Source organism: Phascolarctos cinereus, unplaced genomic scaffold (assembly GCF_003287225.1).
Source record: "Phascolarctos cinereus isolate Bilbo 61053 unplaced genomic scaffold, phaCin_HiC Scaffold_1;HRSCAF=81, whole genome shotgun sequence".
NCBI lineage: Eukaryota > Metazoa > Chordata > Mammalia > Diprotodontia > Phascolarctidae > Phascolarctos > Phascolarctos cinereus.
Genome location: NW_027555514.1, coordinates 51475085 through 51501766, shown reverse-complemented (window position 1 = coordinate 51501766; position 26682 = coordinate 51475085). Strand labels below are relative to the sequence as shown.

Sequence of the window (26682 nt, the reverse complement as noted above, 5' to 3'; positions counted from 1 at the left end):
ACACTTCTGCCATTTCCTCAACATGCACTTATTCAACCTTGAAGAACTCTAGTCGGGGGCAGGGCAGAGGAAAAGAGGAGAGGAAGGATGCCTCCTGAGACAACCCCTTCCATTTTGGGGAGGTCCACTAGTTAGGAAGATTTTCCTTATAACAAGCCTAAAACTTCCTCTATTCAATTTCTCCTTCCTGTTTCTAGATCTGACCCTGCAGGTTCAGAAGAAGAGGCATAGACCTTTTTTAAAATGACAACTCTTAAAATACATGAAGATAGCTCTCATGTGCCCTCTGAGTCTTCTGGTTTACAAATTAAACATTCTTACTTTCTCCAACCCATGGTCACATATCATGATATTGAGATCCTTTACCAGTTTAATCTTTGTATGTGTGTCCCCGTTGCCTGGTACAATGTCTTGGCATAAAATAGGGGCTTAGTGAATGCTTGTTCATTGAGTGATTACTCTGAACACTCTCTAGCTTCTTAATGTCCTTCCTAATTATGGTGCTCAAAATTGAATGGAACACTCCAGCTATGGTCAGACCAGAGCAGAATACTATGGTACTCTCATCTACTTTGTTTTGGAAACTATTCCAGTCTTCATGCAGCCCGAGATTGTGTTAGACATGTCATTTCCCATTGGGCTACACTCATTTTTTGTACTTTGACTTACCCACCATGTCCCCACACTGGATATTGGCCACCACCATCCCTGCTTCTTAGTTTTCTGTTGTGTGTTGTCTTCCCATTTGAATCTAAGCTTCTTGAGGGCAAAGACTGTCTTTTTTTTTTTAACTTTATTTTTATCCCCAGCATTTAGCACAGTGCCTGGCACACAGTAGGTGCTTAATAAATGCTTACTGACTATTAGCTTTTCCCCTTCCATTATTGACTCAGTGAATTTGCAGTCTACTAAGACTCCCAGATCTTTCCCCCATGAAAGGTTATCTTTTCAGGCTTCCTCCATGTTGTATTGGGAAAAGTGATGCATTCAGTCTATGAATGGGACTTCATATTTATGCATATTAAAGTTTTCATCTTGGCCCAATTTTGATTTAGCCTAATTTTCTTGCCCAGAAGTTCTCAGGACCTCTTTATATGCTTAAAAATTACTGAGGATTCCCAGAGTTTTTATTTATGTACTATATATCTGTATGTTTATACACATAGATATATAGGCATAGATATATAGATATTTGCTGGTTTAAAAATTAAAGCATTTTAGTATCGTTACAAAAAATTTTTACTTTGGAGACCCCTAAAAAGGTCTTGGTGACCTCAGTAGTTCCAGGACCACACTTTGAGAAGGAGCTTTAAGATGTTTAGGGATTTTACGTCTATCATTCAAATGTCAATCAGTCAACCACATTTGTTTGCTAAGCATTTAAAGTGGCTACTCTATACTAAGCACTGTGTTAAGTGTAAAGTGTTGCTTATCCCTTATTCCCTTATGTAAATCTGATAAGCCTACCACTTATAGCTTAATCCATAGGGCTAAGTACATATCTCTGGGATATCCCACAAGAGACCTGTCTCCAAGCTGTTATTTATTCATTGATGACTTCTTTTGGTTTCTGGATCTGATGATATGATCTTCTAGGCCATATCATTCTATTGTGCTTTAATAATAGCATGAGGAAGTTGCCCAATGCTTTACTGAAATCAGGACATGTTGTGTGCTGCGGCATTCCCCTGATCAATCATTCTACTAACCCAGTGAAAGTATGAAATGAGGTTGGTCCAGCACAGGGCCCTTAACCTTTTGTGTGCCGTGGACCCCTTTAGGAGCCTGGTGAAGCCTATGAGCCCTTTCTGTGTTTAAATCCTTAAAGTCAAATCCGTAGGATTACCATCCAAAGGAATCCAATTGTTCCTGAAATAATGATAATGCATAATAAACAATAATACTTTTTTCTCATCTAAGTTCATAGACCACCCCTCACCCCAGAAATCTATCTCCAGATTAAGAACCCCTGGTCTAGGATGAGCTCTTTTTTGATCAAGTCACAGCAGCTTCTTTGTGAGGTTGCCTCCTTGTCTACAGGTTCACTAACCAATGCCTTTGAGAATGTTCTGGAATTTTGCTAGGAATCAAAGTCAAGTTCACTGATCTATGGTTTTCAGATTTCCGTGCTCTTTCTTTTCTTGCAGATCAGAACATTTAGAGTTTCCATCTCCAAAAGTCTAGAGTGGCAGTTCTCAAAGTGTGATCTGGGGACCCCAAGATTCTTTCAAGTGGTACTTAAGGTCGGTACTGTTTTCATGATAATACTAAGTTGTTCAGTTTTTAATGTAGTAAATACGAATGAATGCAAATATAAATACAAATAAAAGTTCTTTGGGAGTCCTCAGTATTATTTTTAAGGGCATAAAAGGGTCCTGAGACCAAAAAGTTTAAGAAATAAGGGCCTAGAGATTTGAAGTTATTATGGGCAGCTAGGAGCTCTCTTAGGTATGATAGAGCAGCTGGGCCCAGTGTCAGGAAGACCTGAGTTCAAATCTGTCCTCATGTACTTATTAACTGTGTGACCTTGAGCAAGTCACTTAACCTCTGTTTGCCTCAATCCACTGGAGAAGGAAATGGCAAACCAAATCAGTATCTTTGCCAAGAAAACCCCAAATCAAGTCAGGAAGAGTTGGACATGACTGAAATGACTCAGCAACAAGAACAACTATTTCTAGCTTATCATGACCATACAGTTATTGTCATTATCGTAGCAACACTGTCTGAGATTCTCTGAAATGCTAGCTTATTCACTGCTAATAAATAGTAAATGCTAATAAAGACCCCTAAAATCTGTGTTATTATTTGATAAATTAATCAATAAGTCTTTTAAGTATTTATTGCTTGTGCAGGTACTGTGCCCAGGGTTGGGGATGCAAAGAAAGGCAGTCTCAAGGATTTTACATTCTAATGGGAGAGACATGTCCAAGTAGGTACGCGCACAATCCATGCAGGATAGAAAGAAGGTGACCTTAGAGGGAAAGAGTCTAGAACCTGGGAGAAGAGTAAAAGTGCAGAAGGTGGCATCTGAGCAATCTTAACGGAAGCCAGGGACTCTAAGAAGCAGAGGTGCTAGAGCATGGAATGACAGAGCCAGGAGGGAGCATGCCAGCACTGGGGAATGGCCAGGTGGCAAATGGAGAAGCGCGTCTGATGAATGGCAATAAACAGCAAATTTTTTTCTTTGTTCTTCAGCCCTTGTAGAGCTGCTGAGGCATAAGCAAAAGGAGGCTCATAGGGAGCGCTTTTAAGAAGCATGTTTATTGCTGCTATTGTTATTGATGTGGTCAATTATGCTGATAGTTTTCCTAGTATTGACTCAGCCTTGTGTTCCTGGTATAAACCCCACCTGGTTGTAGTGTGTGAGCTTTGTGAGAGTATTACTGGAATGTCCTAGTATTTTATTTAAAATGTTTGCATCAGTAGGTGTGTAGGTTTGTTGGTAGAAGCTATAAGTGAGTTCCTGGGTCTGATAGTGTGCACCAGAGCCAGCAGTGAGTGGGAGCACATTTGTGCCAGTGTGCCAAGCGTTCACCTTTCAGATACTCTGCAGGGTTAGGAACTTTGCATGAGTGAGAGTGAGACCCAGAACCCTCAGCCCTGTGATCAGTATAGGACTGACCATAAAGAAGCCCTTAGTGTTGGACCTTGAACTTGGGTCTCTGAGAGTCAAGGTGAGAGGAGGTCAGGATGGCTTCAGGGGCAGGGGAAGCCAACCTGTTTAGCTGTGGGCCTCCCGGACAGCCCTGCCTGAGAGCACAGGCTCTACTGTGTCTTGGGGACGATGATGAGAAACGCTTAACAGATATGATATCTGAATTGGCATAGCTCTGAGTCCTCAAGTGATGGCAGACAAAGAAAATGCTGGAGAGAAACCAAAGGGGTCTAGATAGGAGAGAAGTAATGAAAACACCTGATGACCATGCAGTTATACCTGGAAACAAATCTGAAGGTGAGGTTGTGTGGGCTTTGTATGTAGCTATATTTGTGTGTATGAGCACTACTGCCTCCGGAGAACAGGGACTCTTGGTTTTGGCTTTCTATTCCCAGCAGGTGACACAGTGCCCAGGCATTTACTAATGCTAATAAATGTTTGTTGATTAACTGATATATCCAGTATTTTTATTTTAAGAAATCCCATGAATTTTCTGATTGGTATCAGTACCCTTCAATATGTAATGTACTGTCTGTCCCTTTAAAGTGTGTTGCTGAGTTCTAAGAAAATTAATTACCAAAGCAATTACTCACTCTGATTCAGGGACCTGATAAAGTATTTGTTGCTGGGTTTTGAATGTAATAAGCTATAGTATCATGGTGAGATATGAACACCAGAACTGTTCTATGATTTGGGGACTAATGTAATTTGTCTGATTATAGACGATAGATAGATAGATAGATAGATAGATAGATAGATAGATAGATAGATAGATCATTTATTAAGCACTCACCGTGTGCCAGAAAAGCACTGAGGATACAAGTACAAGTAAAATTCCAAGGTTTTCTTCAGAGGTTATGAAGGTAATGGATGGAGTATAGGTGTCCTGAAGTTGAGATGTCTGGGAAATGACTTGGAGGCCTGGATCCAGGCAAGATGACTTATTGGAACCTAACGTTCCAGGGGCAGAGTCTGAAGTTCCAGTGGGATGAAGGTCAGAGATGAAGAATAGAATGATAGCAACGATGTGTGGAAATGAGAATTTGATTACTAATCATAAGCTAAGGTGGAGCTATTTTTAAAATTTCAATTAAAAATATTTTTCTCCCCCATTCAAAAAAAAAAGGGAAAAAACAACAGAAATCCTTCCTTTCTTTTCATTCTGCTAGGCCTCTTTTCCTATAACAAATAAATAAGATCTAGCAAAACTAGTTCCCACATGGGCCATGTCCAAAAAATATATGTTTCAATCCCTGAATCTATCACCTCTCTATCAAGAGGTAGCATATTTTATCAGGAGTCTCTGGAATCGTGGTTGGTTATTGTGTTGAACAGACATCTCAAGCCTTTCAAAGATTTTTTAATTTTTATTTTTAGCCATATTGATGTTACTGCATAAATTGTTCCCCTGGATTTTCATTCTGCATCAACTCATATGAGTCTTCCTAGATTTCTCTGAAACCATTCATTTAGTAATTTCTTTTAACAGTAATTTTCCATTATCTTCATATACCTTAATTTGTTTAGCTGTTCCCCAATTGATACACTCCTTTAATTTCCAACTGTTTACCCCCACAAAAAGAGTGACTACATATATATTTTTTACAGAGCAGTGCTTTTCCTCTTTCTTTGATATCTCTGGATTATATACCTAGTAAAGGTATGGCGGGGTCAAAGTGTATGCACAGTGTGACATTCTAGGGACAATTCCATATTGCTTTCCAAAATGGCTGTACTGATTTATAGCTTATCTAACATTGCATTTATGTACCCAGTTTTCCACAGCTCCTTCAACATGTAATTTTCAATATTTATCATCTTTGCTCATCCCATGGGTTTGAAGTAGAACCTCAAAGTTGCTTTATTTTCTCCAATTACTAGTAATTTGGGACATTTTTTCATGTGGCTGCTGGTGACTTGAATAGCTTCCTTTGAGAACTATCTGTTCTTATCCTTTGATAATTTATTAATTGGGGAATAGTTCTTATTCTTATACTTGATATTATTCTTTATAAATCTTAGAAAAGCCACCTTCACTACAAAGAGAAATTTGCTGCAAAGATGCTTTTCCAACTAACTTTCTCTTCTAATTTTAGCTGCATTCATTTTTTGTGTAAAACCTTTTAACTAATTGAAATTGTCCATTTCATCTGTTGTGATATTTTCTTGTTTTATTCAGAATTCTTCCCCTATCCTATGATCTGAAAGGTAGTTTCTTTCATGCTTCTCTCATTTACTTACGACGTCACTCTTTATGTCTAAGTCATATATTCATTTATGATGGAACTTATCTTTGTATATGGTGTGAGATGTTGATCTCTACCTAGATTCTGCCAGACTGCTTTCTCCCAATAGTTTTTATTGAATAGTAAATTCCCTAATAGCTATGTTTTTGTTTTCTCCCCCAGACTACTGTGTTTACTTGTGTACCTAATTTGTTCCACCAGTCAACCTCTCTGTTTTTTAACCATTACCAAATTGCTTTCAAGATTACTGCTTTGTAATGTAGTTTGAGATCTGGTTCTGCTAGGCGTCTTTCCTTTTCTCTCTTTTTTTTTTCATGATATCCCTTGAGATTCTTGACTTTTTTTCCCTTCACATGATTACATTCAATTTAATCGTTTGGTAGTTTGATTTGCATGGCAATTAATAAATGAATTTAAGTTGTCTTGTCCTTTTTATTATATTGGTTCCCTCTGGATTTGAGCTCCTTGCCCTGGTTATTCAGCTAACTCTAAGTGTCAGACTTGGTTGGTAGCTGAATCACAATCCTTCTCCAGTGTCAGAGGCACAGAGTTCCTGTTCACTTCTGTCTTCCTTTTTCTCCAGGACACAGGCTTAGGCTGTCACCATTCCTTACCTTGGTCAGTCTGCTACTCCTAAGGACAAGTGCCTTCCTCAGTCCTCGGCTCCTTATCTGCGGCCCAGACCTAGACTATGAGCAAAAGAGCTGCTATTTTCACTTCCTCTACAGCATCAGGACCTTCCATGCTGGATCCAGGATCTCTTCTTACCTTAGTGTGCTTCCTCAGGCCTGGTCAAGCTGGGAGGCTCCAAACAGTGACCTTCTGGACAGACCTTGTCCCCAGTATCAAAGACCTCTATCTTCTTCCCTATCCTGACCTGGGCTGGGAAAAATCTAGTCAACACAGGAACTATACTTATCTAACCCTTTTATGGACAGTTCTTGAGGCAGAGGAAGGACCCTGAAGTTTACAGTTTCAGAGGGATAATTTATTGCTGAGCACATGTGTAAGAAAACATTAGTTTTTCTTAATCATTTTTCTCATGGACAGTTTTCTATGTGTCTCAGCCCCCCCCCCCCAGTTCATTGATGCATCTGAGTGACCTAGGTTTGTGTGTGAATTGTGATGCATGTATTATTCATGACTTTCTTTAATATATAATGTGTCCAAGAAGTCTTAGTTTTAAAGTTTATCAGTGCTTATATTGTTATTTTTATTATTAATTTTCTTTATTGTTAAGTAAATCATTATGTTTAAGATATGTAAGTGTTATTATTGTGAATGACTGGTTGGGTACATAGAAATGTATAAATGTAAATAGAAATGAGTAGGGGCTCAGAGTCTTAAGTAGTGAGTAGAACATGTATATTCCCTTAGGACAAGGTTACCCCTAGAATCCTGAGAGAATTTGTGTGTAACCATGTGGTGGTGGTTCTTCCCAGAGACACTAGACATTCCAGTGTAAGAGCAGGTTGGAATGAATAAGCCAAGCTCAAGAATGAGGAGGTGTTCATGTGAATAGGTCCTACAGTGTCCTGTGAGTCTTTTACATTTGGGGGGCATTGTCTAGGATTCTGCTTCTATTTCTGCTGGCAAGGGGCAGAAGCTGATGGTTTGTTGGGTATGTAGCCAGGGACAAAGGTGAACATCAAAAACAGAATTGCACACACGCACCACCACCACCACCACCAACAGTAACCTCACAAATCTATCTACGACTCATGTCTGTGTACACTAGTACCCACCTGCACCAGAACACATAGAATCTATAATCACTTAAAGAAAGACAATTTGGGAAGGAGCCTTTACTGTTCCTTCCCAGTACTCCAGACCAGAGATACAACCTCCAATCCAGAGAATATCATGTATTCCCATTCCCCCTTTCCTTTCTCTTTATTATTATTATTATTTTTCAGGCAATTGGGGTTAAGTGACTTGCCCAGGGTCACACAGCTAGTAAGTGTCAAGTATTTGGTCCGAGGCTAGATTTGAACTCAGGTTCTCTCCACTGTGCCTCCTAGCTGCCCCTCTTTTATTATTTTGTGAGCTGGGGCATCCTAGCTGAATTCCTGTTTGGATTACAAGGTGTGTTTAAAGATTTTCTTTCATTTCAAAGCCGGTTAACTCAGGGCCTGAGGTCAGGAGCACTGTAGTACCAGCAGTTTAGTTTTTTCCCTTTTCAGTTATCTGGTCATGATTAAGAATGGCACATGATGAAATTCACCGGAGATGTTTGCCAGCAAGCCTGTTGACCCATTGTAGCAGATCCGACGGGATCTTTCCCGTTGCCATGCTATTCACAGAGAGCCCTAGTGTCGCCATGGAGCTGAATTTACCCAGGGTGTCTGAGTGACTCAGTGTATTCTTAGTAATCCTTATAAAAAAATCACCCTATTACTTGATAGTACGCTGCAGTAGGGATAAACTAATAAAATGGCCTATGGGTGAGCTGACTCCCCAAGGAAATGTTGCACAAATTGGTAAAATATTTTTTAAAAAAATACACTGTTGAAATTATCTTAGAGAATCCATAGTTTAAAATAAAAGGTCTGGTTTTGTGCAGGTAGTAACATTGTAGTTGAATTGCTCGGAACATAAGAATTAAGATGCTATGAAAATACAGGAGTTAAAATGCTGGACATTGGAAGCAAATGAAAGAAAGGAAGAAGGAGGGAAGGAAGAAAAAAAGAAAGAATAAGGTAAGAAGGAAGGATAGCAGAAAGGAAGGAAAGAAGGAAGGGAAGGAGGGAAGGACTGAGGGAGAAAGGAAAAGAGGTAGAAAGTGAGTTCTGATGAGGGCTGAATATTTAATTGTGCCCAAATTTAGTATGCTCTTCTTTTTCCAAACTGGTCTTTCTTTAACGTTGCTAGTCAAGACAGTGGAAGGTGTGGAGAAGGTGTCATTTTGTTGAAATTTTGGAAGGTTTGCCAAGAGCTGAAAAACCTATAATTTTCATTGAAATGGAGTCATTAAATAATGCAGCATTACATAAAAGGGTGATTCACAGAACAAACTTCTTTAATGGAAGGAATTAGCTATTAGTCCCAGCTGTCCTAGGGTAGCTAGGTGGTGCAGTAGATGGAGTACCTGACCTGAGTTCATATCTGGCCTCAGACACTTACTAGCTGTGTGACCCTGGGCAAGTCACTTAACCCTGTTTGCCTCAGTTTCCTCATTTGTAAGATGAGCGAGAGAAGGAAATAGTGAATCGCTCCAGTATCTTTGCTAAGAAAACCCCAGATGGGGTCCTGAAGAGCCAGACACGACTGAAATGACTGAACAACAACCCATCTGTTGGGAGAATAATGTGCTTCATCGCCCTTGTGAGCTCACTTGGAGCTTTTAGTGTAGCGGAGAGCCCTGCACAGGAAGGACTGGGCGGATAGATGGAAAGTTGAACTCATTTTCCCTGAGCTCTGTGGGCCCGGAATTGAACACTGACCTGAATAGAATGGTAATAGTAAGATAGGAGGTCAGTAACAATAGTAATAGCTTAACATTCATATAGCCCTTTAAAGTCTTCAAGTCACTTTGGACATAGACCCTAGGAAGTAGGTGCCATTATTTTGTATTCCCATTTTGCACTTGGGGAAACTGAGGCTGAGAGAACTTAAGTTATTTTCTTAAAGCCTATAAGTGTCTGAGATGGGTTCTGCACTCAGATTTTTCCATTTGGAATTTCACCACCTAACTGCCAGGTAACATTAGAAAACCAAGAATCCCTTCTTCCCCATTGGTTTACTATTGAAGAAATGAAGGATTTTTTCTTAGGCTATGTATATATTTTCCTTGGGGAAAATTTCAATGATAGCTCAACTTATTTACTTTAAACATACCTTCCAGGTGTGTCTGGAGACACACCAGAACTGTCATTGAAATGGCAGAATGTTAAAAAGCTGGATGATCATTTAGCCTCATCTTATAGATAAGGAAACTGTATTAGAGAAGGCATTGGACTTTGCCCCAGGTTCACCCAGCCTTTAAGCCACTATAACCCAGGTTTCCCCTTTCTGTTTCTTACTTCAAGGGTCTCACTACTGTGTCATGCTCCCTCTCACTACCCCGGTTGTTAGCCACAGGGCAGGCACAGCTCTCCCTGAATGGGGCCTTCTCTGGATCTTTAGAAAAACCAGCTAGTAGGATCATGGTTCCACACATAAGAGGTCACATAGTCTAACCACTTTCCTGAAATCACATAGATGGTAAGCAATAGATGTAGGATTTGAACCGAGCTGTTATGAATTTTTGAAGACGAGAAGACCCATTATTTCTTGAGAACTAAATAGTGGAAAGGGTGTTCAGACCAGCTGACTTGACTTGAGCAGTTTAACAAATTTTATTAAGCATATACTATGATATACAGGTGTGGAGAAGGCCAGGCTCTCTGCTGGGGGCAGGAAGACAGAGAATAGCAACTGCTTTCATGGAGCTCACATTTCACCAGGAAGAAGAGAAAGGTAAACATCTATGAATAATACAAGGTGTAAAGAAGTCTAGAAGGGACCTTAGAGGCTGTGACCAACCTCAATATTTGAGGTAATAGAGAATCCTGATTTATAGGTTGAGGTTGTGATGGGGATCAGGGGAATTTATTAAGTGGAAAGCCTTGTCATAGGGCAGCTAGATGGCATAGTGGATAGAATGCTGGCACTGGAGTAAGGAAGACTCATCTTCCTGAGTTCAAATCTGGCCTCAGACACTTATTAGTTGTGTGACCCTGGGCAAACCTGTTTGCCTTAAGTTATGTTCTCTCAGCCTCAGTTTCCCCAAGTGCAAACAGGCAAATGAGCTAGAAAAGGAATGGCAAACCACTCCAGTAACTTTGCCAAGAAAACCCAAATGAAGTCATGAAGACTCAGACACAACTGAAACAACTGAACAATAACAAAAATTAGAATATAATCACCTTGAGGGAAGGGACTGCCTTAGTGCTATAATCCCAATATAATATGGATTGTGGATTCTTTTTTTTTTTGGTCATTCATTTATTGGACTGTGATAACTAATAAATTGATTAGTAGAGTGAAGCTGGTATGCAATTTTGAAGCCTTTTTTCTGCAGAAAATTGAACCACTTATAATTTATCTAATAGATAAGAGGGACTCTTTTTTAAAAATATTTTTATTTGGGGCAGCTAGATGGTGCAGTGGATAGAGCTCCAGCCTTGGAGTCAGGAGGATCTGAGTTCAAATCTGGCCTCAGACACTTGACACTTACTAGCTGTGTGACCCTGGGCAAGTCACTTAACCCTGATTTCCTCACCAAAAAAAAGCAAACAAATTTTATTTATTTAATTTAATAATTTAATAAATTAAACAAATTAATATTTATTTATTTAAAATTTTTAGTTCCAAATTCTGTCTCTCCCTCCCTCCATCCCTTCCCCTCTCCCTGAGACAATAAGCAATAAGATGTAGGTTATATATGTGCAATTATGTACAACTTTTACATATTAGTCATTTTATACAAGGTGACTCGAATAAAAGAAAAAAAAGAAAGAAAGAAATGAAAAATAGCATGCTTCAGTCTGTATTCAAACAGTATCAGTTCTTTCCCTGGAGGTGGATAATATACTTCACCATTAGTCTTTTGGGATTGTCTTGCATCATTGTATTGCTGAGAACAGCTAAGTTATCAAGGAATAACAATATTCTCTTGGTTCTGTTCACTTCACTGTGCATCAGTTCATGTAAGTTTTTCCAGGTTTTTCTGAAATATGTCTGCTGGTCATTTTTTATAATACAATAATATTCCATTACAATTATATACCACAGCCAATTTAGCCACTAACCAAAGGGCATCCCTTCAATTTCCAGTTCTTAACCACCCCCAAAAGAGCCATTATAAATGTTTTTGTACAAATAGGTCCTTTTCCCTTTTTTTGGATGTTTTTGGGATATAGACCTAAGTGGTATTGCTGGATCAAAGAGTATGCATAGTTTGGTTGTCCTTTGGGCATAGTTCCAAATTGATCTCCAGAATGGTTGGATGAGTTCACAGCTCTACTAACAGTGTATTAGTGCCCCAGTTTTCCCACATCTTCTCCAGCATTTATCATTTTCCTTTTTTTTTTTCATATTAGCCAATCTGATGGGTCTGAGGTGGTACGTCAGAGTTGTTTTAATTTGCATTTCTCTAATCAGTAGTGACTTAGAGCACTTTTCATATGACTATAGATAACTTTGATTTCTTTGTCTGAAAACTGCCTGTTCATATCCTTTGACCGTTTATCAGCTGGGGAATGCCTTGTATTCTAGTAAATTTGACTCAGTTCTCTCTATATTTGAGAAATGATGCCTTTATCAGAGATAATTGTTGCAAAATCCTCCCCCCCACCACAGTTTTCTACTTTCCTTATAATTTTGTTTGCATTGGTTTTGTTTGTGCAAAAATGTTTTGATTTTAATATAATAAAAATTATCTATTTTAGATTTTGTAATGCCCTCTATATGTTCTTTGGTCCTAAATTCTTCTCTCATCCATAAATCTGACAGATAAACCATGCCATGCTCTCAGAGGAACTCCTGATGTCACTTTTGCCCTAGCATAGATTCCTTTCTCCTGTGTCCAGGCGAAAAGCATACACAAAGAGGGGTGCCTGATTGGCTGGCTGAAATTATAATTGCATTTTCTTCCCCTGTGGCATTTGACTACAATAAATTTTACCGGTATTTAACCTGACAGGCCATCTCTATGACTTGGTTTTTTAATATATAAATTGAAGATAATTGGATTTTTTTCAGTTTTGTTGAAAAAAAAAATTGATCACATCTGTTGGAAGTTCATGGATAAGATTTTTATTCCCCCTGCAAGTTAATATGACTTGTCTAGGGGGACAGGGACCTTTGAATTTATGTCAAGAGTAGAGAGCAAATGTTACTGGTTTCATCCCTCCCCCTCCATTGATGTGAAGGGCCTCTTTGAAGCTTATGGGAGCTTCAAGGTGATTTAAATGGCCTGGGGATTGGCTGCTGATAATAGAATAAGAGTGAGTACTGGAGATTGTCCCTTAGTACATGGAAAATGAAGAACTAAGGGGATTAACTTCCCCCCCCCTTTACTTTCACTTTTGTGTGGTAAAGACTTCCTAAACAGAGAGCCTAAGCTATATCATTTATCTTACACAGTGCGTTGGCCTAGCCTTTTCAGAAAAGAGCAGAATGACAGTGACGCTCCCTAACTAGAGGAAAAAACATGGCAGCAGATGTTACCTTCAACTGATGACAGCAGCGACTTGGTGAAGAAGCAGTGGGTTCAAGACTCCGGGAAGCAACTGCAGATATGGAAACAGGATGGCGTGGCAGCAGGAAAGGACTGCACCAAAGCCCCTAGGGGAGGAGACACAGAGAATCGGTGAGCCAACTCAGATTGCCAGGAGACAGAGTTGCTAAAAGCAATCTACCTCACCTCGGAACATGAGCTGTCCAGAAATTATTCCTTTCTCTACTTCTGTTGAAATTTGAGTGAAATTGTACCTTTTTGGCTATAGGGGACTGAGAATATACCTACTGATTAATCTCCTCCATTATTTACTTTACAATTCTGTCCCAGTTAAATGCTTTACTGTTTAGTTTATGATTCCTTCCTGATCTTTTAATGGTATATACATTAAAGGAAGCCTTAAATACTGTTTGTTTAATTATGATTACCCAAGAGATCCCACACTGAACTTGGGAAGCTATAAAGGGTACCATATTTATGTAGGACATTTACATGGAAAAACATAAAATATTGATAGTTTAGTTGAGGGGAGAATGTATCTATAACTTTTGTAATTAAAAATCTAAAGGACTGATGAATCACCAGTTGACTCAAGGAAGAAAATATCTTCCTTCTTTGTCTTCTCCTGGCTCTGGTAGCCATTATGAATGAAAAGGGGAAGGAATGGAGTTGTAGTGGGGGTAATATCAATCCACACCACTTTATCAGGGTGAGAGGCCCATATGCTGAAAAGCCTGAACTTTCTGACTTTAGTGTGATAACCTATCCAAGATCAAAATGGAGAACCAGACTGAAAACTACTATAAACTCCGTGGCTACTCTACCTTGATGTGTTGAGAGATTATACTAGAACTACAAGGTCATTATTTGGCTATGGCTCTGTAATTAGCCCTCTTTTTTTTTCTTGTTTTGGATATAGTAGAGATCATCGGAACTGTTCCTTTGCTTCTAAGTCATCAGCTGATATGCTAAGGCCAGTGTATAAAGTAGAATCTTGAATTAATCCTTTACCTCGGCTAATCATTCTTGCTTTCAAAATGTATAAAATACCCATACCACGTTTGGGCTACCAACTGAATTTACTAATAGGCTACTCTGCTCTGTACTTGAAAATGATCACTATTAAGAAGAGCTAAAAAAAGTTTACAAAAGGAAGAAGCAACATGCCATAGTAGGGAAATGGCAGGATTTTATATCTAGACCTGGGTTCAAATCCCAGTTTTACTACTTCCCATTTCTGTCACCTTGGATGAGTCACATATATTCTACTGGCCTCAGTTTCCTTATTTGCAAACTGAGAGATTTGTACTAGATGATCTCTAAGTGCTTTTATGTTTATAAATCTAAGATTCCAGGATTTTATAAGGAAAGAGAAATAGCCAACATCTTGTGTTATTTCTACTAAAAATTACATGATTACTTTCTCCCAAAAAGAGAAAGAAGGGAGGAAAAGAGCCAAAAGGGGAAAAGCACAGAGCAGTGGTATTTTAGATTAAGAGAAGAAAATACAGGGATCACATGCAGGTAGATTAAAAATAAAACCATTGAACTAAGCCACTCTTCAATTCAATGTATTGCTGTTCTTAATTGGCTGGTAAATAAATGACAACACATTTAAGCAATTTAGCAATTACAGTCAAGACTGTTGTACTGTTTTCAAAACGGTTAGCTTAGACTGATACAATTACAATAATAAGGGTTCCTGGCAGAAGAAAGTACTCTTTTCACTTGCCAGTGGAAAATAAAATAAAGGCATCATGGAAACTCTAACATCTTTTCCTTTTCTTTCAGCTTTTCATGCTCCAGAAACCTCTAGTTAACCAGAATTTGATTTATTAGAATATTCAATTAACAGAACTTTTGCTTTTTGTTTTTTGAATAGTCCTTTAAAAAAAATAAAGAAGCAAATAAGTATATGGTGTCATGGCCCAATCTGGCTCACTCTTTCATGGGCTGCATTTCCTCCCAGGATTCTAGAGTATCCTGCAGGGCTTTGGATGACTTTTCTTCTACTTCAACTGGCTTGAGCCCCCATTGAGTTACCTCCAGTTTGTTAGGGAGTCAATAGCTAGCATCCCAATTCCACTTAATCATTGCATACCAGGTAGTTTTTAGGGACATTTATTTCACAGACACAGGACGAGCAACCTTATCAACATTTTCCCCAACTCCACCCACCCCACCTCACTCTCTGGGGGTAGGAAGGGAATTATATAATGAACTCATATTCAGAATGCTTTAGTCAGTCAGTGGTCTTAGCCTCTGGTGCTGACCTCAGACAATGACTCCAGACAAGAAGCCTCAGCTAGGGAAAGGTAGGAGTCTTGACTTGTGGCTTTCTTGAGGCACTTCATATGATACTGTGTACTATAGCTATTTCTTCTATCATGTTATAAAAGAGGAAACTGATAGACAAAAGCTTAAGTGACTTACCCCAAGGCCATTCTAATAGTAAGCACCAGGGCTAGGACTCAAATCTAGATATAAACCTCCCCATCCTCACTTTTTCCTCCTTCAGCAAGCATGATGTTTCTTTCATGAAGGTCTGGTCAGATTACTCATCTGCCCAACAATTTGAGTAAAGTTCAGAATCTTTCGCCTGTAATTCAACCTCTTCCATGATCTGGTGTTAATCTGTTTTTCCAGCCATGGCTCATGTACACATATAGTATTTTCATACCTTTGTCTCTTTCCTCAGTGATATTCCATATTGCCTAGAATGTTCTTCCCACCCCCCCCACCTATTAAACTCATACTTATCCTTTAAAACTAAACTCAAATGCCATCTTTTCCAGGAAAATGAACCTTTCACCCTGGTTGTCAATAATCTTTCTCTGTAGGTTTCAAATAGCATTTTTTCTATGTATCTCTCTGATGCACTTATATTACTGTGTATTATAGCTGTTGATGGCTTATCCACTAATAAGAATGTAAGGTCCTAGAGGGCAGGGACCAACCTTTCTATCTCTCCACAGTGCTCTTCATACAGTAGTTTCTTAATAAATGTGTTCTGCTTGGTTGATTTCAGTTGATCATGCCATCCCCTTAAGCTGTTATCCTTTATCGTTTTTCCCTTTAAAACTTCACTCTTAGAATTGCACTCATTTATTACTACAATTACATCATCTTCCATGCTCTTCTCAATTCCTTGTAATCTGACTTTTCATCTAACTTTAACCATTCTTTCCAAGGTTACCAATGATTCCTTAAATCCATGGCCTTTTCTCATTCTTCATTACCGTATAAATCCTCTGTAGCTTTTGACTCCATCAACTACCTTCTCCTCAGGGACACTCTGTTCTTCCTTGAGATTCCTTCCATGAGACTGCTATTCCCCTTAGTCCTGGATCAATATCCTTTTTCCTTCTATTACTAAGTATGAGCACCCCCTAAGACGGTGCCCTAGGTCCTTTTCTCTCTCTACCCTCCGCTTTCTTAGTGATCTAATCAGCCCCCATTAGTTCAATTATGATATTTATGCAGATGAGTCCTAAATTTATGTATCCAGTTTAAAATGCTTATGGCATTACCAACGTCCTTGCTGGATGTCACCAGGATATCTCATAGGCACTTCAAACTCAACCCGTCTGAGAGGGATAGGTTTATATTTTCCCCATACCTGTCCCTCCTCCAGACTTCTCTCTTCTATGTTGATGGTACTGCTGTTCTTCCAGTCTTGTGGGTTTTCAGTCTCAGAGTTATCCTCTCTCTCTTTTACTCCTCACCCTACACCCACCCATCCTAAACATGGCCAAGCCTTGTTGATTTGACTTTTACAACATCCCTCATATCTGACTGACCTTTCTCTTCATTTCCCTAGCCCCTACTCTAGTCAACCTTTATCCTCTCTCACCTAGACTATTATAATAACCTACTTGGTCTCCTCTTTACAATTTGGTTAGGTGGTGCAGTGCTGACAGGCGCTGGGCTTAGGAACTCATCTTCATGAGTTCAAGTACAGACACTTACTAGCTATATGACCCTGGGTAAGTCACTTAACCATGTTTGCCTCAGTTTCCTCCTCTGTAAAATGATCTGGAGAAGGAAATGGCAAACCACACCAGATCTTTGCCAAGAAAACCCTAAGTGGGGTCATGAAGAGTTGGACGGGACTGAAATGACTAAACAACAGTAACAACCATGTTACTCCCATACTCACATATCTCAGTGGTCTTCCATTTTAAATTGACTCTACACTACTTTTGTGTTTGCCTTACATTAGTACTTTAAATTTTGATGATAATCTGTTGGTTACCTCCAATTTATCCTATATATAGCATTTCTGTACATTGTCATTGTAAGCTGTCTCCTCCGTTAGACTCTGAGCTCCATGAGTGCAGGGATTATCTTTAGCCTTTCTTTACATCTTAGTACAAAGCCTTGTCACACAGTAGGAGCTTAATAAATGTTCATTACCTGACTGTAGGATAAATACAAAATGCTCAGCCTAGCATTTAAAGACATCCACATTTACCTGTTCAGTCTGATTTTATATTCTTCCCCTTTGTGTATTTTTAAGCTCAATTAAGCTGAATTGTTAACTGTTCCCCACGTGCAACATTCCATTGCTTATCCTTGTCCATTTGTCCAGATGGATCCCAAGGTCTGGACCATACTCTCTCCTCAACTCTGATTCCAGTTCAGGTGGCACCTCCAACATGAGGCTGTTTTTGATTGCCTGATTCTTAGTTTTCCATTTTAGAATTATTTTAAATTGCTATATATATGTTATATATATATTTTAAATTGCTATTATATTATTTTAAATTATATATATTACATATATAATACATACATTATATATATGTGTGTGTGTGTGTGTGTGTGTGTGTGTGTGTGTGTGTGTGTGTGTGTGTGTATATTGAATACATGTTGCATTTCTCCTCTCCTCAACCCCCAAAATGAATGGAAACTCCTTGAGAGCAGGAGTTATTTGAATATCTGGTTCCTAGCAGAGTGCCTTACCTATCATAGGCAATTAACAAGTGCCATTGAATTGAATTGACAAAGCTTTCATGACAATAACCATTGGGCTTGAGGCCTTCAAACCGACTCTAGGATTATTAGGCCTCTTGTTAAATTTTTAGTGTGAGCATTTACACTTTGACAAATGTTACAAATCAGGGCTTGGTTTACTGTTTTCTTGATTGTCTAAACTTAAGAAAATGATAGTGACAGTGTTGATGATGCAGATCCAATTGAAGTATGTATGGTTGGTACTTCCCCCCCACCCCAGACACCTGACTGTTAAACATTTACAAGCACACCACTGACTGATTGACAATAGCCCTGTGAGATAGGGTGTAAAAGTATTGCTATCCTCACTATCAGATTCACTTTTTGACCTACGTCCTTACACATATCATAGCATATTTGTAATTTGCTTCTGGTTCTTCAGTTTTCAATTGAGCGATGCCTTATGTGATTCTGGGATGAATTTATCTTTCATTCATCCTTCATAGGGCAGTCCTTCTCATCTCACATCAATAAATCATATGAACTTAAAAACTAGTGACTGTTCTGCCGTTTGCTTCCTAAGGTGGCTTTTTTCTTCATACCCTCTGATCCAGACACAGAGTGATATGGTGGCTTAGTGAGTATTTTCACATTTTCACATGGCTAAACTGCCATATAATTCATTACAATAGACAGTCTGGGCTGAGGAAGAATCCCTGGATTTAATATCAAGACCGTTAGGGATAAAGATTGAAGGGCATTTGTGAAGCCATGTGAGAGACCCCGACATCTACCTTCATACCTTGTTTGGCTCAAGCCTATAAGTGCCTCACTTTTATAAACCCTGAAATTACCTCTTCTCCAATGATGTCCAACTGGGGATAAGTTTCTCTGTAGGTAGTGAGCTTAGCTGGACCTCAGACAGTAGGCATAGTGTTAACCTCTCTTTGCCTCAGTTTTCTCACCTGTAAAATGGGGATAACAGATAACTACCTTCCATGACTGTTGTAAGGATTAAATGAGATAATATTTGTAAAGCATTTTTAGCACAGTGCCTGATACATAGTAGACGCTATATAAACGCTGGCTATTATCATAGTTGGTGGCACAGTGGGTAAAGAGGGCTGCGCCTGGAGTTAGGAAGATTTGAGTTTAAAATTGTCCACAAACACTTACTAGTGTTACCTTGGACAAGTTACTGTTAATTTCCACCTCAGTTTCCTCACCTGTAAAATGGGGATAATAATAAGCACCTACCTCTAGGGTTGTCATGAATAAGATAAAATTTGTAATTTTGTAAAGAAAGTGCTTTGCAAACCATAAAGCACTATATTTGCTAGGTCTTCTCACCATTTTTATAGTGTTAATAGTTTTAAATCAGTTGCCACGAGGAGAAAAAGCTAGAGCCCAGAACCCACCTCAGCCAGCAAACCCTTTTTACCTCACTGAGGGAGAGACAGTGCAGCCAAGGGCAACCTGATTAGAGCGTGAGGCTGCGGAGGAAGTGAGTGGGAGTCTGAGCAAAACACTGAGAAGCCAAGGAAGGGATAGACAAGATGGAAAACAAACAAACAAACACACACTTTTAACTCAACTAACCCACGTCACAATCCAAGATGGAATCAGCTTGCCTCATTTCTATCAGGATCGGTCTTTCTCATTCATCTGTTCAGCAGCGTTCATTCATTCGTTCAGCTTGTGCCATAAGTCCAGTTCCTCTACTAGGCACTCAGAAGACAAAAAAATGATTCCTGCCTTCAAAGAGTTTATATTCCATTGGAATAAGCAATAGATTTTATATATCAGTATAATACATTATATTCTATATTATACATGTATTACATGTATGTATTTAATAATTGATTACACACATAACAAATTACATCATGTATATTGTGTACATATATAATCTGTACCTGTACATGTATTATATATGTATATATTAATCTATCCTACACATATATTATATACATATAATCTATATTATAGAAGTATATACACACATATAATCTACATATACATGTATTACATACACATGTTATTAAAACCATCTATATCATATCTGTATTATGTACATATAATCTACATCATGCATGTACTATACGTATATATTAATCTATAGTATACATGTATTATATACATATAATCGATATTATATAAGTATACGTACACATAATCTACATATACATGAATTGCTTGCATAATAATTTGCATCATGTATATTATGTACATATATAAAATCCATACCATACATGTATTATATGCATACAAAATAATCTACACTAAACAAGTATTATGTACATATAATCTGTACTATGTAACTATTATATATGTATATATAATCATCTACATACAGGTATTATATACACATATAATAATCTATATATTATGTGTATCACATACATAATCATTTATGTCACGTGTATTATATACATATATAACAATCCACATCATACATCTATTATATATACATATAATAATCATCTATACTACACATATATACATATAATCTGTATTATATATCATATATGCATATAATAGTCTACATAGACAGTATAATAGTTTACATCATATTTGTATTATATACATATATAATAACCCATACCATACATGTATTATATATGCATGTAATAATCTACACTATAAGTATATATATCTTATATGTATAATATGATATACATATACTTTATGTTATGTAAGTATTATACATGCATAATCTACACTGTACACAAATTATATACACACATAATAATCTACATTACACATTGAGAGAAATGATTATTAAATAACCAATTGTTACTACTGGGGAGGTCCAGGATTTTTCACTTTTCTATTTCATTCTCTTCTAGGTCAAATCAGTTTGTGAAGAATAGGGCTGGGCCGCCAGGTGGCGCTGTGGCGCAGCCCAGGCAGGGGGCGCATGCTCGGAGCCAGCCTGGGGCCGCCTGCTGTGGGGGGATGGGCAGTGAAGTTCGGAACCTGGGTGGGGGCGGGGCTCTGGCGTGGGCGCAGTTGCCTCCTCACCCGCAATGGCGCCTGGGCCGTCTGCCCCTCTCCCCCACCCCAGCGGCCTTACCCTCCCGGAAAGGACACAGAAGAGCCGCGGTTGTGATCCTGTCTGGCGCTGGGTCACTGGAGGCCGGGGCTTTTCCCTCGCCTGACCACTGCACGGCTTCCTGGGCCTCTCCGATCCGGCTGACTCTGTTGCAGGCTTGGCCTTGACCGGAAGTGAGGGGCGGCCGCTGTGATCACAGACAGATGGCGGAGCTGACCGCCGTGGGCGTCGACCATGCAGACGGGGATGGGGAGGGACTTTAAGGGGTTCCTGGAGTAGAAAGTGAGTCAAATAGCCCTGAAACAACAGAATTGGGGTCTGCGGAAATCCCATCAGTTTGCTGACCCCCAGATGGCATATGACCCAAGACCTTCCCTCAGAGACACGTCCCAGCCAGAGACCCCAGAGGACAAATGCAAGAGCTGAAGAGCAAGCCCCGTCCTGCAAACCTTGTCAGCATGAAGCGAATGTGAAGGAGAGTCTGGGCATCCATCAGAGGCTGCGGCGCCAAGACGGTTTTTGCAGAGGAAAATGCAGAAAAGCAAGGCCAACCACCACAGACCAAGGAGGCAGACTCATCCCTTGCTGAAGAAGCGATTCTTCCAAGGGGCCTATCCAGTGCACCTGCTTTGGCTGTGATGCTAACAGATGTGATCACTATTTGGCTGGCTTGGAGCTCCACAACAAAGCAGAAGAGAACTAGAGTCTGCAAGTGCGTGTTATGCACATACACTACTGTAAGCAGATATCACTGGAAGAAACACTTGCAGCAGAATCATTTTCCTGAGAAAGGGTATACCTGTTCCCAGTGTTTCTACTTTTTAGAAAAAAAAATATATATATATATATATGTGTGTGTGTGTGTGTGTACGTATGTGTACATATATATATACACACACATATACACATATACACACACTATATATATATACATACATACATACATATATAGACATATATATATATACATATATATATATATATGTTGGAATACATACTGGTGAACACCCCCATCAGTGTGCTATGTGTCCCTATTCCAGTTCACAGAAGACACATTTAAGTAGACACATGCATACTCATTCAGGTGAGAAACCATTTAAATGTGATAAATGCACTTATGAGGCCTCTCTATTCAGCATGAAGTAACCTGACATTTGAGGCAGGTTCACAGTGGGTCGATGAGCTGCGCACACTGTGATTACAAAACAGCTGACTGTAATAACTTCAAAAAGCGTGTAGAGCTTGTGAACCCATGACAGTTCCTTTGCCCTGTATGTAATTATGCTGTTTCCAAGAAGTGTAATCTGCAGTATCATATCAAGTCCAGGCATTCCAGCTGTTGTGATATTACAATGGATGTTTCCAAAGTGAAACTAAAAAAATCTGAAAGAGTGAGGCAGACAATTGTGGTTCTGATAGTGTTGCCAGTGAAAAAAAAAACGGAAATAGAGCAAACAAAAACAAAGGGAGATGTGGTAGAAAAGATAAAAAAAGAATGTGAAAGTCCAGGAAAAAAGAAAAATTCCTCAAAAGAGAAAAAGTCACACACTGTGGTTTCCTTAGGCCAAGTGACCACCCAAAATCATAAGTTGGCAACAGAGTCAGAGGAGATAGATCTCAAAACAAGTAAGGGTTCAGAAAAATCATGTAAAAACAAGAAAGTTAAAAGAAAGATGGAAAGTGAAGCAGATTCTTTAAATAGTAACCCAGTGAATGATACAGAACCTGTGGTGAAAAAGAAAAAAAAAGTCAAAAGCAGATCTAAAAAGATCCAGGAAGCTGGAAAAGACTGAAAGCTTGCCCTGAAGAAAAACAAAACAAAAAGAAAGAAAGAAACCTTTGAAAGGTAAATATAGTTAAAAAAAAACAGACAAAAGCCACCAAATACATTCAGGTAAAGCCAACTCAAAATGAGCTGGTCCCTGAAAAATCTTTTCCTCCTCCTCCTTCTCCTCCTCCTCAAGAGGATACAAAGGAAAAGTCTGACAGCCCTAGGGAAGAACCACAGAAAGAAGTCTTTGTGGAAGATGCCTTAGTGCCTGTTGTTAATAGCTCAATAACCAAAGGAAAGTCAAACACTCAGGACCACCTGTGAACACTAGCACCGGCGGCATTGGCATTAGCACCAGTGCCAAGCCCAATGCTTGCACCTGTACCAGCACCTGTATCTCCACCTGCATCACCAGCTGAAAATGTAGAGAATGCAGAAATGAAACACACACAAAAAATGCTCCTTGAACAGAAGGAATAAGACAAAGAAACTGCTCTTCAGAAAGCTATAGATGAAGAGCCAAATAAGAGTCAGTCTGGTTGTAGCCAGGAGTCACTTAGTCCGTCATCTTGTGAGCCAGAGAAGGATCTTCCTGATAAAGAGCATTAGACTGACATAGTGTGTGAAATGGAAAACAGTCCAACCCCAGCAGAGCATCTGGCTGTTAAAGACTTGACAGCTGAAGAGCCCCCTTCACTGCCAGAGCTGCCCCTGCCAGAATCCTCACTGTTGCCAGAACCTGAGTTGCCTGCTCCACTATCAGCAGAGCAGTATGAGCCAGCTTCCCAAATGGTATTAGTGTCCTCATCAGCTCCGCCTGCAGCAAATGAGTCTCAGTAAATTGATGAAGATGAGGGCATCCACAGTCATGAGGAAGAGACCTACGTGATAGCATGGCAGAGGGCAGTGATGACTCTGTCTTGAGTGGTGCTCCATCTGTACAGGAAGAAACAAGCAGAAAAGCTTCCCAGGAAGAAATATCAGCAGCGGTTGAAACAGCAAATTTCTTTGCATTTTCTGTGATAGATCTTTTAGAAAGGAAGGAGAATATAGCAAACACCTTAATCCATATCAAGTAAATGTCTGCTATCTTGAGAAGTAATAAACTGTATGAACTATCCAACAATTCTTTTATAAGATCTATTAAGTTTTAGGAATAATTATTATAGCAGACAATTCCCTTTTGTTTAAGTTTGGAGTAGTGTTTGATGATTTCATGTATAATAGTTTGTTAATCTCTCTTGCATATAGTAGTGAATGCAAAGAATTGGATTTCTCTTTTCTACTAAACTAGCACTAGTGAAAGACTACTAGCCTTTGCATAAATTATTTTTAAAGTGAGATTTAGAAAACCAAGATTAGACACAAATATTCTGTTGATCATGCAGTTAGCAGTAGTCGTGTTTTTTTTTTTCCATTTCTAGTCTCTAGTTTTATCTAAAATGCATTTCTGGTTCCTTGCTTAGGCATAAATCAGCATATTGGTAGCAAATTACTCAATGGTTTCGTTTGAGGAATCTGATGTCTCTTTCAGAAAATTAGCATTTTTAACAAAAAAGAACCCACAGTGTGGTTAAAGAAATGAACAGTCATACTTTTAAAAATGTTTATTTTTTTGTTTCCCCCTATAATGGGCAATAAAATTCCATCCACATTTATTAGTCTTTTTTCCTGATTTTTAATTAAAATTTCTGATTAGCATGTATCAATCTTCATAAATATTATAACAATGTTTTTTAATTGTGGAAAGTAAAAGGGAAAGTTATTTTTTTATTTTTGGTGGTGCTTTAATGGCTTAATATGTTGCGCATTGTGTTTTTGATTTTCCCTCCCCTTTTTTTATACCTATGTATGTAATCTTTCAGAAATAGCATTTTTATTGTACAGGAACACTTTATATATGTATGTATTTGTGTGTACATATATATATATGTATATATATGCATATTTATTTTGGTTCATTTAAAAAAAATTTCCAGGTTTGTTGTTTACAACAGAGTACGTATTTTTCTGTTCATTTCCTTTGCTGTAGTTTGTTGTCTTATTCATGGGGTGTCATTTGAGTTTGCTAAAATTAAGAATTATTTATGTGTATGTGTGCTAATGTTTAGTTTGTGAGCAGATGAAGGAAATACAGATTCAATCCATTATATTTTGATTTTCATAGCTGATGCATATTAGAATCTGTTTTATGTTAATTTATTTTTAAGTAGCTATAGTAAATTGGCACTCCTTGGTTTTGATTTCACAATCATTATGCAGTTTGGCTGTATACTGTATATATGTATGATGAATTTGTGAGTAAAATCTCGCATAGTGAACCTCAATAGATTTTTTCCCCCCTGAGTCCATTTTGGTACGGCTACTTCCCAAACTGCATAATATAAATTGAACATTTCACTTAAACATTTTTTTCATAAATGGCTGATGTCCATATAGCAAACAAACCAAATAAGTAAGTATAATATGCTGGTAAGTAGCAAACCTGGGATTGGAAAAGAAGGGCGGGGAATTGCATCTTTCTCTTTCATTCAAGTTATACAGAGCCTTAGAATCCTCCAAGTTTCAGATGGGGCAAGAGAAGGCATTTGCAGATATTTGTAGATCAACCCCAGCTCCCTATAAAGAGAGTGAACAGGCATCCAATACAGTTTACTTTAACTAGAAGCCATACAGATTTAAAAAACAAAACAAAACAAAAAACAATATACATGCTCTCAGGACACATTTTGATAGCTCCAATGCTGTGTGCACCCTGGCTTGCCCTTGCAGAAGCCTGAGGCTATTGGGGAAAAAAAAAAAAGCCAGCCAATCAGATTCGAAATGGGCAGTTGGCACTAGAAAGAAAAAATTTCAGGGCAGAGTGTCTTCTTCTAAGTGGTCATTTTTTCATAGGTTCCTTGGCCAACTGCTAAGGACTACAAATAAAAATTTGACTTAAAGGTTTTTTCATTTTTTTTTTTAATCTGAAATTTTTTCATGGCAAATTTATTGGATTTGAGGGGAGAACCTGAGAAATCATAATCTTGCATTTCTGGAAAGCCACTTTAGTGTTGAGGTTCTCTTCTTTAAACATGAGACCTGATCATGATAAATGAGTTCTGTTCATATTTCAGCCATGTTCCCAAACGTGCAGCAGTACAACCTGAATGAATGGGGAAGCTGGCATAAGTGGAGGGAGGGGGAATATGGACATGGGAGAGGGGGGTGCTTCATGTGGCAGTGATCTGAAGGTGAGTTTTAGATTAAAGGGTGTGGAACTTGGTATTGGGAGGCCAAAGATTTAAAGATGCAAAAAAATCTTATGGCAAGAGTAAAGTGTTATCATGTTGCATGTGTTCAGTGTTCATGAATGGGTGTGATTAAATGGTGTTGAATACTAGACTCTGACAGTCATTGTCAACATAAGATCAAGTTGCAACTGTATTTATTTATGTTTAAAAATTTTGATAATAAAATTAGTTATGTCTTCCTTTAAAAACACCTAGTTTTAATATTCATGGGTATATTTTATTGGGTTACCTTTTGTAGTATAAAAATTACCATCTTTTGGTAAGTGTTTAGTTTATAGAAACTGTTGAGGTTAGAGTTGGAAGAGCTCTTTCAGGTGTGAAAGAATTCACTTAGACCTTCTCTGTAGCCATTGGTGATGAGTTCAGGATTGGACCCCAAGAATGTTGGGGCTATATGAAATGATGAGACATGTGAGTCCTAGTGTCCTGAAAGAATTCACTTAGTATCCAAGTTAAGGAAAGGTATTTATTGGGGTGATACATC

At 38.6% G+C, this 26682-nt stretch overlaps 1 protein-coding gene and 1 pseudogene across 2 annotated transcripts in view; both read left to right on the top strand.

Annotated features, from left to right (window-relative positions):
- Nucleotides 1–21653, top strand: part of LOC144456601 (uncharacterized) — a 162543-nt gene extending 140890 nt beyond the window's left edge. The window contains exons 3-6 of one of the 2 annotated variants that reach the window (XM_078151841.1): nt 2148–2243; nt 10266–10359; nt 13030–13255; nt 20929–21653. In XM_078151841.1, coding sequence (XP_078007967.1) covers nt 13107–13255; nt 20929–21301 — 522 coding nt within the window. In that variant the 5' untranslated portion in view covers nt 2148–2243; nt 10266–10359; nt 13030–13106 and the 3' untranslated portion in view covers nt 21302–21653. Of the gene's footprint in view, nt 1–2147; nt 2244–10265; nt 10360–13029; nt 14894–20928 lie in introns of those variants that run through there. The other variant, XR_013485604.1, reaches the window with a different exon arrangement.
- On the top strand, nt 21311–26392 carry LOC110209023 (RE1-silencing transcription factor B-like; annotated as a pseudogene).
- The last annotated feature ends 290 nt before the right edge of the window (nt 26393–26682 follow it).